The sequence below is a fragment of the Lissotriton vulgaris genome, chromosome 2_1 (assembly GCF_964263255.1).
Source record: "Lissotriton vulgaris chromosome 2_1, aLisVul1.2, whole genome shotgun sequence".
Classification (NCBI taxonomy): domain Eukaryota; kingdom Metazoa; phylum Chordata; class Amphibia; order Caudata; family Salamandridae; genus Lissotriton; species Lissotriton vulgaris.
Window position 1 is genome coordinate 1544614491 of NC_141687.1, and position 14376 is coordinate 1544628866.

At 40.7% G+C, this 14376-nt stretch overlaps 1 protein-coding gene across 1 annotated transcript in view; it reads left to right on the top strand.

The window, feature by feature from the left end:
* The window catches only part of ESYT3 (extended synaptotagmin 3), a 280270-nt gene that overhangs the window by 193325 nt on the left and 72569 nt on the right, over window positions 1-14376 (top strand). Inside the window, exon 8 of the mRNA XM_086957414.1 lies at window positions 13474-13594. Coding sequence (XP_086813540.1) covers window positions 13474-13594 — 121 coding nt within the window. The remainder of the gene's footprint in view (window positions 1-13473; window positions 13595-14376) is intronic.

Sequence of the window (14376 nt, forward strand, 5' to 3'; positions counted from 1 at the left end):
TCAATGTCCAGTGCCTCTTCATGAAGGAACCGTTCTGTTCCATGGATACCAGTTTCGCACAATCTGCAGTGGCATAACGGAAACTTGACGGGCCCCCCCTGCAAGGTACGTGGAGGGGCCCCCTCTGGGCTCAATCAGGAGCTCCCGGCCGTAGCACTGCTGCGTTGGCCCCCCGCTCTGCGGGGGCCTATGTTATGCCCCTGAAAATCTGCTAATTCACTTTGATTCCCTTGTGGTGGCAGGCATCCCATAACATTCATAGGATGTGTGTATCTGCCCAAGCCACCAGTATCTGATGGTGGGCCCAGCTCTCCTTGCCCGAGCTTGACATAGGATGCGCTATCCTTACTAGCAGTGTTTAGTAGTGGTCGTGGCCACAGTCCATTTTCCGGGCGTTCCTTCCCAGGCCACAGGCTGATTCACTTGATGCAGAGAAGCTAATCATAAGGAAATGTTCTTGCTGTGCTGTACCAGAACCAGACCAAACATTCCTGGTTTTCCAGAGTGCAGGAGGTAGGGAGGGCTAGCGGACAGTAGCACAGGCGTCCTGCATGGAGGGAGAGATGGATAACTTTAGGATTTACACATACACCTACGCTACACCCTACAATGCTGAGGGTACATACGGACAATAACACTCCCATACTGGAGTTCCCCAATAACTATGGATATAGCCACTTCTTTTACAGACCTCCCCCACTCAAAGGGCTTGAGGGGGGACCTGTTCATGACACAAGTTATGGATTTACCAAGGAGAGCCTGAAGGCAACTTTCCCAACATGAGATGCGGGCAAAATGGCCTCTACCTAGTCTCCGGCAATTAGCTGCAGCCAACCATTAGTTGACCTGAATATGAAGATGATACTCTTCCTTGTTTTAAGGAGTTGTGTATATATATGTATGTTTGAATGTAGTATTTCTGTAGCACAAACCTAAACAACAAGCATTGGCGAATCCAATAATTCTCACCCAGCCTCCCAGATGTAGTGCAGCATGGTTCAAGAATAACAAAACTTTTGATGGAGACGTCCATATTATTTTATAGGTGTGCGCACTACGTGTTCTCAAGCCTAGAAAAAGGCTGTTTAGTTACTAATCCAAGTGCAAAAGCTTTTTTTTAAATTTAAAGCGGATGGGGCGGAAGCAACATGTGGGTGGCAGCAACTGAGTAGAATCCGCACAGAAGGCATGTGCGCGGGAAGAAGCAACAGGCAGAGGAGCAGCATGGAGCATATGAAGGATAAGTACATGGGTGAGCAGTCAATAGGAGTATTCTGGAGAGAGAGGAGAACCAATAGGTGAGCTAGGATGGTGCAGGTGGAGACAAATCAATGGGTGAGAGCTGCGTGGAGCAGGTGCGGGAGAAGCACACAGATAAAATGCAATGGGGGAAGAACTGGGGGGCAAGCGCAACATGGAGGTGAGCGGGGAGGTGATATTGGGATGTTGTTCTAGATCCCGGATGCATAGATGGACAAGACTTGCTGCCTACAGTTCTGCTTACAGTCCAGTCCTGGATAATCTCGAGCTCTGCTGGAGATAAACAGACTTCTATACATTGTCCCCAACATTATATTTTGGGGAAGGGTAAATACATTGAATATCAGGTCTGATTCGGAAGTGCAAGGTTTTGCTAATTTGACTAAATGAGTGAGGGCTAGTGTTGAAGTTCCCTCTATAAGGGCAGCATTATCAGGATGAGTGGTATCAAATTGGTGATTTTTAACCATTATTTGTAAGTTAATTACGCAGTGATGAGGTTGAAAGTGAAGTGTTCCCTTGCTCATTGAAAACCTGTGAGATGTACTAACTCTGTCAGTTTTTGTAAAATGTCACTGTCCTTCGTGAAACTGTTTAGAATGTCTTGTACCCTTTTTACGTCTGATGTCTGGAAAGACCCATTATGACGATTTCATCAAAAGATTCGCCCAGAAGAGTATTTCTAGTTCTTTCCTTATTCCGTTAAGGAAGGGTTGGACTGGTAAATAGTGCAGTCAGGCAGAGCCCGATGGGCTGGTCTGGCAAGTCAACGTGTAGTCCGTTTTTTGGGCTGTTTGTGTACATGCTCTATGATCTGCTTGGCTGTTTTTTTACTGCTCATTTCACTAATATTTTAAAAAGCATTGCCTGCAGTAAGCTCAAAATTCATGCAGTCTCCCATAGCCTGCAAAACACTCATACAGTATGTCTTTAAAATTCAAAACGACCTACTTTGCAATCCTGAGACACTTTTTCAGCTATCTTATTCTCTATTGGGGACCACTTTTATTTTTGTGCCCAGGCCTATTTTCTGTCCCATTCCAACACTGCTGTTAGTTTTTTGGCTGCTCATTCCAACTCCGATATGGGGGACGGGAGAGGGGCACGGTTTCTCAGCTAAGACCAATATGAATCATGATTCATTACATTCTCCATCCCACATAGGCAGTGTTTAGATGAATTAACGTTTTTTGTTACATTTTACCGTGCTTTAAAAAATAAATATTTTAGTCTGGGCTTTAGATGTAAGTAAGTCATATTGGCTTTGGGAATGCTTGTTTTGAATGGCTATGTGAGTGTTTAGCTTTATGGGAAGACAGTAAAACATTTCCTATATGAATAAAATGTTTCATGCCTGTCAGCTTGAGGTTACGGTGTCTTTCGTTTTTTCATATTTCCGGAGACTGCTGTGCTGCCTGCTGAGCTCCTTTGAAGGGATAGTAATCGTTCTGGTACATGCCCCGTAAAGATGAGATCACATGAGGGTAAAATTCAGGACCGATGCAAAAATACAGAAACTGAGCGCACATATGATACTTCAACAGGGAGTCAACCAATTTGAAGCCAGTGCCCAGGTAGCAGGCGGGGAGTCCAATACTAAAGGCTGTAGAGTTGACTAACGTAGAGACTTGATGGGAAAAATAGAAAAAAGACCAGTAGGCTTAAACGCCTTGCAATAAAGAACAGACTAACAACTAGTCATAGGTGATTTTGCTAAAGGACAAGTGGGAAGCCCAAAGTAAAGATGGAAGAACTGCTACACGGTAATTCAGACCTACAAAAAAAGGGTGTAGTAGATTTTCTGATGAACTGCTCTCAGAAGCAGCAGCTTAGGATCTTTCAGAATGGACCTTCTTCCCCCAAAACAAGAGGAGGAAGACAGAGAAGCTATTGTTTTGGTTTCTATAACCACTGAAAAATGGCAGACATGCCTGAATGAGAAAGTATTAGTAACCCTAGGAACGTAGTGACTGCATCCCGGAATCCCAGGAGGCGCAGCCTTCATCATTCCTCATTAGTCTAGGAATAAGGACAGAATGACCAAAAGAGTTGGAAGGATTCTTCATGAACGGTAAAAACAAAACCCAGAAAATTGTTGACTAGCGTACAAATCAATATATGTAAAAATAAGAGGGTACCCCCGACTAGAGTTCCTAATTCGGGATAAATCAAACAATTGAGAATACGGTGAATTAGGAACAGGTTGAGTTATGGACTTAGACTGACATTAGACAACAGTGAATGTATCTTAACCAAGGTTTTGGTACAAAAATATTTGTTCTTTATTAAATCATGTTAAGTTTTTAAAAGTGCAATAATCTTTGGCTACTTCAAATATATATAAGTAACAAACTTTTTACATATATAACATACTGTAAATTCCAATTCATGGGTATTTAAAGTGCATTACAGTAATTGTTTAAAACATGGCTATAGGTTGCAGTGTACTACGCGCGTTTCGGCTGTGAGCCTTCATCAAGAAGCCATGAGTATTTCCAGAGAACCTATATAGGGAAATATATATACAAAAATACAAAAAATGCATATCAGTGTCAATTTATACATATCACAATGTCAGTCTATTATCCTATACAAAAATATTTTATACAAAGTGAAACCTTAACATCTATCTATATACAATATTTACAGATGTTTTGTCAATAAAAGTGGGGCACAGAACTACCTCACTATCTTATGTACATTTGTACAAATCTACAACTATACATATATACAAAGGGTGCTGTAATACAATAATACAGAAGTACATTTCCTGCAACTATTTAGACATTTTGACTGGCCCGTTTCAAAAGTGAAAAGGGGGGGGGGAGTGGAGGGGGGAAGAAAAGTAATGCTGGTGTAACAATATAAGAGTGCTCTTATGGAGAACTCGAGGTGTGGCGGGGGGGGGAGGGGAAGGGAAGGGGGGAAAAGGGGAAGGGGGGAGAGGCAAGGGTATAAGCGGAAAAGGAAGGGAAGGAGGGGTGGTGCGTGAAAGGAAGGGAGGGAGATGAAGAGATAGAAAGCGGGAGGGGGTGGTTTTGATGATAGGAAAACAAAGGTACCTGAAAATAGATGGGATGTATCTAGAGCAGCTTGAAAGGGATATGCTGGTATGAGGTAATAGTCTGCAGGGGGGAAAAATTAAATTGGATATCAGTAAAGCAGACCAAGAATTATAACAATAGGGAGGCTCAAACATGTTGAAGGTGTAGGTACTTTGGAATACCTTATATAGGAAGGTTAGAACCTGCCTTGGCCATTCTTAAGAGTGGAGTTTTGTTTAGTCCTGAAAATAAGGGGACAAGAAAAAGGAGATTGAAGATTCAAAATTGGCGGAGATGAACGGCCACTCACAAATACAGCCTGTGTAAAGATTAGGTACCTGCACAATGACTGTCGCGTTTTCCAATAATGGAGTCTGGTAAAGTGGTAAGGTTGGATGAACAGTCTACCAGGATAGAATGCAAAGACGCTTCTATAATTGTTTTGTATCTGTGGACAGAGGGATTATAATTACATAGTGTTAATTTTTTTCGGAGGAAATGGGTAGCTCCATGAGAGCACCTAAATTTGCAATTAAACTGTGGGTTATGAGAGAAGTGAAACGAAACACCTATTATGGTACCTTGTAAGGCAGACTTGGTGATTCTGTATGGGGTTCTGGGTATAGAGATGTGGAATGGTAGCCTGGGTCCGGGATCCGTTAAAACGAAATCTGAAGTAAGACAGGACAGAGTTTCGTTAGGTATGCAATGGACCTGCGGACGCGTATGATGAGCACAACGAGGTCGGGGACCGATAAATACCTTTTCCGACGGTCCCGCGATCAATCCAATAGTGGATTCTGTGTGGCGCCTCCAAAGTGAATCCCGATGAGCCGAGAGCGTTATCGGGAGGGACGTTGTGTTTAAGCACACATTAGGCGCGCATTGTGGCCAGAGGGGGGACGTTCCTCATGGGAGAAGTAAAAAGGAAAAAAGGACTAAGGTCCGAGAGGTCGAATTATAGATCGTTTAATGTCGGACATCTTGGAACTGGTTGGATGTGTCTTCTGGACAGTATGAACGTGCATACTTAATGGGCTCATTCATACAGTGTATGGTAAAATGCACGGCTAATTGTTTTTTATAAACAGTATATTTGTATATGTTAGACAAATATGGTTGCAGTAATACCGGTGTAGTGTACGGCCGTGTATTTGATAAATCAGAACGAGTTTGTGTATATCGAATCACAGATTGGAAACAGATTAAGGGGGAATGAGTGAAGATGAAAATTATGTTTATGTGGAGTAGGTATGGTGAGTGTTAGGGAAAAAAAGGGGGTGAAGGCTAGGGTTACTAATCAAATGGGGATATCACTGCATGTAGAGCCTTGGGTGGGAATGTCTGACCGACAAGGGTTTATAAAGGGAAGGAGGAAAGAGAGAGCCAGGGATGATAGAGGATTCATTCAGCCATAATTATATTTGATGACCTGGTCCCAGGGGATCTCATTATTTAATCCTCTGGCGTATGTATCCAGAGTGAAAATCCAAAAGACTTCTCTGCATTTTCGCACTTGTGTGCTAAGAGTTCCTGATGATTTGCGTATTTTTTCCAGGATATACCAGCGTATGTCATTTGGATTGTGCTTTGCCTCAATGTAATGTTTAACTAATGGGGCTTGCAGTTTGCCCGTGCGTATGGCTGATCTGTGTTCAGACAGACGGGTGGACATCACGCGAGCTGTTTCGCCTACGTATCCCATGCCACAGGGGCATAACAGTAGATATACTACATTTGTAGTTTTACAGTTTGTTAGTGTTTGGGAACGCAGGGATTGTTTGTTAAACATCCATTCTTTGGTCTCTATGGCAGAGTCACAGGCAGTGCAGGAAAGGCATTTGAAATTGCCTACTACCGGAGTCATGCCAGTGAGAGAACGTTGGGTAGGGGGATTGTTTCTTGGTTCCATTCTTGATCGTACGACCAAGTCTTTGAGGTTTTTGTTTTTTCTATACGCAAAGACTGGTTTGGGCAGCTGGTTTTCCTTGGCTTTCGTGGCATTCAGAATGTGCCAATTGGCAAACTATTTGTTGAAGTTTAGCGTTCATTGTTGAATGTCTTGTCACAAAGACTAGTTTGGGGTTTGGTTCTTTGATGCAGGGTGTCAATAGATGTTGTCTATCAAAGAACCTGGCTCTTTTATATGCATCACGAACTAGTCTTTTCGGGTATCCTCGAGATACAAATTTATTTTGCATCTCGGTTGCTCTCTTGTCAAAGTCCGTTAATGAGGAACAGTTCCTTCGGACCCGAAGGAATTGGCCGAAGGGGATACTGGATTTTTGAGATTTGGGGTGATAACTGGTATAATGTAGAAGTGTATTGCGAGCGGTGGGCTTCACAAACGGATCTACATTCAGATAGTTGTTGGTACTGATTATGTTAATATCCAGAAATTCTACCCGCGTTTGGCTGGATGTGGCTGTGAGATGGATGTTTTCATCACATAAGTTAAGCCAAGATACAAAGGTGGAAAGGGGGGTCGTTTCTGAGGTCCAAATAAAGAAAATGTCATCTATATAGCGAGCCCATGATGTGTCGGACTCGCTAAAGGGGGCAACTTCATTATATATGAATTTTGATTCATATTTAGCCATATATATATTGGCTACTGTGGGTGCTCATGATGCCCCCATGCTTACCCCTTTTGTCTGCTGAAAGAGGGACCCATTAAAATCAAAGGTGTTCTCTGATAGGACTATTCCTAAACAATCAAGAATGAAAGCTTTAGGACAATCTATTGCGTAGGTGTCGATGAACCAAGAGACAGCAGAGATCGCTCCTGATTGAGGAATGTTGGAATATAGGGCCTCTATATCCATAGTGACCATCCATTGGGTATCTGGGTTGAAAGGTAATGATTCTACAGTGTTTGATGTCTCTGGTATCTTTGATATGTGAAGGAATCTTAGAGATGTGTGGTCTGAGAATAGTATCAATGTATTTGGATAATGGCTCAGTTATGGACCCAATAGTAGTGACTATGGGTCTGTATGGGGGATCCTTGCTGTTTTTATGGATCTTGGGAACCCCATATATGGCTGCCATTTTTGGTTGGTGGACATTTAGAAATTGCCATTCTTGTTCACAAATGACGTCATCATTTAGTGCCTTGGTGGTCAATGCTAGAATGGCAGTCTGTACTTTTTTGGTAGGATCTTTGTTGATTGGGATGTAGTGATTTGGGTCACTGAAGTTTTTCCATATTTGATATATATTGTGTGGTGTCTAACACCACAATCCCTCCACCTTTGTCGCAACATTTGATGGTAATGTCTTTATTTGATTTAAGGGCTTTTAATGCTTGATGTTCCTCATGTGAAATGTTAAAGCTGGGAGATGGTATATATTTCGTGGCAGCAGTGAGTTTATTGAACACTACATGTTCAAATATCGCTATTTCTGGGGCTACTTGTTCCAATGTAGGTAAAAATGTATATACCGGTTTAAGGCCAGATAGGTTATTTGTGGTTTCTGTGTTCTGATTAGCATTTTCAAAGAAGTTTTGGAGTCTTACTTTTCTAAAAAAGTTCATCAAGTCTAATAGTTCAAACTTATTGATGGTGCAATGATGGACAAAGGAGAGCCCTTTAGTTAGTAGCTTTTCAGTCTCAGAATTCAATGAAGTGTTACTTAAATTGAAAATAGGGATTTCCTCTAGTCGCGCCAGTATTGTGCATGTCGGGTCACTAGGTACTGGTTGGGGTTGGGGTACATGGCAGAGGCCTCCTGATAGTTTTGAGGTGGAGGGTAGGCATGCATCAATGGTACAGGATATAGTTGGTTGGAGGAAGCGTACAAATCAATTACATAGGATTTAAGTATGAGAAATCAAATCCTTAAATCTCTATAGGTGCCATGTTATTGGTCGGTCTGTGAAAACTTAAAATCCTTGCGGCAAAACTAAAATAATACATCTCAGAAAAGATTAGCTGTGTGATGAAGCACCAGCAAAGTCCATGCAGAGGAGAGGAAGTGTTCCAAAAACAAAAAGGCAGAGGAGGCTGAGAGATTGTGGTTTCATAGGAAATCTTTAACTAAATAGAACAAAGCCAATTACAAATCCTTAGGTGACATGAAGATATCCTTTATCTTAGTGCCGAAAGAGAAAAGAAACCTCCAGACGTTGCTAGGAATGAAGGGCGTTAAAAAAAGTTAATGTTGAAACTCTAAAGAAAGGAAACCTTTACAGATGTATGCACGCTTACAAATCAACTTTCACCCTTGGGGTTGTCGGAGTATTCCATCTGTGAGCTCAGATATAACTCAGGCTGCTGTGACTCCTGTTTTCTCTCACTAAATGCACAGAGAACTTCATTTTCCCACTAATACATAACTAGTATGTGCAAAGAAAACACTGTGGGACAAGTCCCACCCACTAAGTTCTGTTTCAGAAATGGTCAGTCATGGGCCAGGAGAAACCAAGCAATTTTCCTTGCTCCTGGTACAGCAAATTTCCATGGACTAACTACCTCACACCTGCATTAAACAAGAGTTTGCACTTTTGGGAAGGTCCTAAAAATCTGTTTTTTTGTCATTTGATTGAGTAGTCTGGATTCTACAGCATCCTTTTGGCTGTTAAAAGCATATGCATATGGTGGTAGAACTCTCTGTTAAATAAAGATAAACTTAATAACTAACATGCAATTCCACCCAAAGAGTCTACTGAGTAGCTAACCAACCTTTTGCATTTGATTCTAACAAAAGGGCAATCGGTTCATCTGGTAGGTCAGTGCTAGTCCTCAATGAGAGGGTGTTGAATTCATTGGAGAGCAGAAGCTTTAAAACCATCACCACATCTGTCTTTCTATTTTGTTTTCTTCATGGTTTCAATTAATTGAGGTATAAGTGATTGTGTAATGTAATGTGCCATGCACAGGTATGCATGTGAACAGACTCTTAAGACAGTAACCTGAAATACCTGTACAATTGTTTTGCTTGTCTTGTAAATTAGTTCAAGGCGGAGTTCAAATAATGAGGCTTTAACTTCTCTTTTAAGTCACGGTTGACCCATGTTAACACTGAGTGTGTTTGCGTAAGGGTGAAATAAAAAATATATATATAAAGTTTAGCTGGCCACGCCTCAATGTGTATTTAGTTGACTGCATTTTAAGATCTCTTCAAGAAGTGGCACCTTCCTCCTGCAGTCTTTTATCCTAAATTACCCATCAGACAGTCCCACTTAACTCTTTCGAGTAGCTAATAGTGTTGTTTAGATGTAGATCATTGTTTTTAGACTACGAATTTTGTTTGTATCAGTATGCAGAGCCCGGAAGTACTGCGATTACAATTGCAGTTCTAGCTTCTTGTTCAGAGGGCGGAGTTAGACGTCACATTTTCTGTACGCAGTGACAGTCTGTTTATTTGTATGATCTCATCTTTTATTCCAGTCATGTATTCACACTCTGTATGTGTGTGGCAATTAGCTTAAATCTGGATTAACAGCGTAATTGCCATACCTTATGTGACCACTAAAGAAGATCTTTAGGAAGCTCTACTGAGAGTAGGACATGTTGCGGTTTGTAACCTTTTGTTTTGGCACAAGTCATGTGTTTACACTGAAAGAGTGCCCGTTTTGTCTCTGGGGAATGCTAACGCTCATTACGTTTGGTCTGAGTTGGTTATGGTGATAAGCCACTAATGATAAAAGGTATAGCCCTGATTGTTCATTGCGGAAAGACATATGACTGAGGTCTGATCTGTTTACTACAAAAGGTTGAGACAAAGGCAGTATAGCTGACTTATTTATTGTGAAACCACATGTTAAAGCCATTAAGCCTTAAAGGTGAATTGTCATTCCTCTATGTTACAGACCGTGGCCAGGTATTTTCTTACACTGTATCTCATATATTACTGGAGTAGGCAAGGTTTTTAATGTTGTCTCTCCCCTATACCAATACCTGGATGTAGAAAATGTTATGTGGGATAATCATGGTTAGGAGCTTATAGGAGAGGTATACATTGTTTTGGCCAAATGTACTTTTGTACATTATTGTACTTGTATGACTGCCTGCATGATGACTCCCTGTGACAAGGTGTATGCTCTCAGTACTGTAGGTCTGGTTTAGTTATGGTGACAAGCCAACAATAAAGACTGTAGGCACATATGCTGAGGAATTAAGTACCAGATGTTCTTACGTACAAAGGTAGACATCTCACCTCTGTGCGAATACTCAGGAGTCATCCTGTATAATCGACAATCACCATTGCTCTTGTGTATTTCTACATTGGTGTAACTTTTAACCGAGGAAAAACAGCACAATCTGCGAGTTCTGATTCCAGATGTTTTTATGAACCAAGCTGTTGGACATTAGAGAGCCGAGGTGATGCAAGTTGTTTTGTGAAATGTAACTCTGATATAGCCATGCACGTTTTCTATTACAATAAATACACATTGGTTTATTGATGTAAAAATGATATAAAAAAAGTAAATATGCCAGGACCTATTAGAAGTAAATTTGCGGGCATTTCTAAGGAAAGTGTTGGTAAGTTAATAAGAGTGCTGTTGAGTTTTTGGTCATACGTTTAACTTTTTGTTCGTTAAAATAAAAAACTTGATAGAAAATTCAGAAACCATCACTTAAATGATTAGAGCCATTAGGAGTTATTCTCGCAGAAGACAAGAACAATATATGTGAACACTCATTACATATCACCATAAAAATACAAATATGTATACAGTTTCATTCACCAGTTACACATTCACCAGTTATACATTCACCATATGAATGACAGCAGGTTCATGTACTTCAACTAGTGAACGAGTTGATGCAAGTACTGATTCTGCTTTACATTTTTTAGCAAGTCTTAATTAGCTGCAACAATTTTTAGGTAGATGAGCCCATTGTGGAATAAAAACAGATTAATTAGAGGACCCCTGTCTATAGCAGCCTCGCGTTTTGAATCCACATGGTTGTCTTCAGTGGAGCCTTGACCCTAGCATGCATGAATGATAAGTTACCCTACCATGAGCCTTGGTGGCTTCCCTACTCACCCCTCTGGTATAACGGACCCTACTAATTGGCATAGAAAACCAAACTCAACATACATGGCACATTCTAGGAGCTAAAGCATAGGGACACCCAAGGAAAAAAGACAAAGGACACTAACTGACCCAACCAATTGACATTTATGGAACACTCCTAGAGAGAGGATACTGGGCATCATACATTCAGGTAGCAGGGTCCCCACCAGGGGCTAAGACAATGGACACTGACTAGCATGGGACAAACTAGACCATGGGACAGAAAATCCCTCACTCCTTCCAAAGACCAGGAGGACCACCACACAGCAAACTTCCAAGAACACGTTCACCACCCATACAAAACAATCTGCACTCAAGGCAACAGCAAAAAACCCAAACCTAATAAATTTAGTTTTCAAAAGAGAAGATTTGTGGGATATGTTCGCATTGTTTGAGTTGTGTTAGTTTTTAACAAGGGCCTAATGCATTTATAATGGTAAATAAATACTACTACACACGATTGTCTCTACTGTAGAACAAACAACGTTTAGGCTGGGTTGTTAATAAACGTTGCAAAATGACTTATGAAGCACTGGAATACCCCGACACGTGAGGTGGCTGGAAGCTCACTAATACACGCTTTTAAATGAAAAAAACATAAATAAAGCAATTAATGTCAGTAGGATGTCAGAGTACTGCACTGCAGAAGGAGATTGAACACCGTCTGCCGTTTGGTCCCTTCCCACTCGACGGGTCTAAGATTAGAAGAATTCATAGATGAAGACTTGTCATCCATTGTCAGGCAGCTCTTAACACCTATATTGAATGATTGGCCTTTTAAATGGATGAATGAGCCACTTACGCTGTGCAGTGGTTACATAGGTTTGGCCAAGAAGTATTTAACAACAAATGTTTATATTTTCTATTTTTTGTTCCCCAGAATCAATTTACCTGTGAAAGGCACATTGTAGTTCTTTCATATCCCATTGCTACTTTTTGTACATTGTGACATTATATGTATATTTGTTGATTGAACTAGAGACCTCTGGAGTGAGTTCTTTCTCTTAAGAATAAAAGCATTTCCAAGTTTAGTGTTTACCTCAATTTATGGAAGTGACTATTTTAAACTGGACGTGTGTTGAATGCAGAAATTCTTAGCGCACCATTCACAAAACAGTTTGTGCTTTCAAGTAACACTTGAGTATAAAAACCCCAGAAATCTGACTATGTGAATAATACCTCCTGACTCAGAGAATTACCATCTGCGGGCATAGCTGGTACGTCCAACTTCAGTGATTTGTCATTGTAAGATTGCAATTTGCTCATATTTATAGTCTCAATTGGTGCTTAGGAGCGCTGAAAATCTGTCTACTAGCAATATTCTCAGGTTGGACGTACAGTGAAGAGATAGGGCCATAGGTCTGCACTTTGTGGGTTTTCACAAACATTCTCTGTGGCATTTCCCTCCCTAAAGGCAAACCTAAGTTACTCCTCACATAGATTTCCTGTGTGTATGAACGGTGTCATAGTGCCTCAAAGACACACTTTTTTCTAAGGGCATTGTGGAATTGATTTCACCACTATTTAAAAAAAAAAAAAAAAATTCAGCTAAAGTCTTTTTTCCCCACACCTCTTTTGAAAATGGGGAAGTTGTTTACGCTTTACAACGCACGTTTTCTATACTGTAGAAGTTTAGAGAAGTGTAAGAAGTGCCTTGAAATATCTTTACAAGTGGACAACACTACCCCCATATTTCATTGGTGTGGCGGGAGGTAGGAAGAAGTTGTCTGATTGAAATGTGTTTTGGATGGAAAAGTGAAAAATAAAAGCGATATTTGTGACATTTCCAGAATATTCTTACCGTACAACTGATTAAGTTCCTTAACGCGGACAAGTAGCAGAGATCGGGTTCTGTGACATGTTTAGGTGATCAACTTTAGTAAAATTGCACCCAATCTACATCTCAGACCTTTGAAAACTAGGTTTTGGGTCAAATTTAAGTATACATAGACATAGACTTACTCATGCTGAGATTTCTTTTTTCTTTTGAGAATCGGCCGCACAACTAGACATATAGCAGATAATTGAATGACTTTCTGTGGTATATGTTTAACATTCCAGGTCATTCCAAGGAAGAAGGACTTCTATGTTCATAATAGCTTAGCTCTCTTTTAACTAAATTTTCTTCCTTTGTTCTTTTAGTGACATGTCTGACACCATGCTCGTGGACCTCATTGCTTCACGTCTGGTGCTGCCGAACCGATTCAGCTTTCCTCTCATGAGCCAGGTTAACGTGGCCCAACTCCGATTTCCTCTCCCACATGTGAGTGTTGTGTGCTGTGAGTAAGGGGGGACCTGATGTGCTACCAGTATATCTGATATGTGTCCCCTGTTTGACACCATGGTGTAATAGAGAGTGCTGTGGGTTTAGTGTCAAGAGATTAAAAATGAGCCTACATCTGTCTTTGTGATTTTTGGAATATTATTTGTTTTTGGTGTTTTATTTACTGATTAAATCAGAATGTTTCCAAGTATGTTTCTGCTGCTGCTGGTGGAGATCATTGCTGACTGATCTTTAAGACCGATTATCTTGGTAGGAACAGATTTCTAGATGTTGTCAAAAGCTTGTCAGGTTTTGCGTGAAGGGAGTTGAGAAGCATGCACTACATGGGTCCCTGAGTTTACATGCGTGTCTAATCGCAGTATGAAACCTATCATGCCTGGGTTACTTCTAGTTCAGCAATGGATCTTTCCAGGAGTATCAATCAATCTGTGTGTTTTTTGTGCGTGGACATTTATACCAACCATGCCATGTAATAATCAGAAGGTGTAGTGCATCAATTAAAAATATCCTGTTTTGGCCTACTTAGTAAATTTTAAATGCATTGCTTTGGGTATTTACAAACACTGTGCTTTGATGTACAGTCCCTTATTTTTTCTTCATCCACAAAAGTATTTTCCCTGGCACAGTTTCCTATGAAATTGCTATAAAAAAGAATTTGTGCAGTTTCGCCATACGTTTATCTATGTCTACTTTTAACCTCCAACTGCATTCATAATCTAGAAATATAGTTGAATTGGGCATGCAATATAAACCGTAGAAAA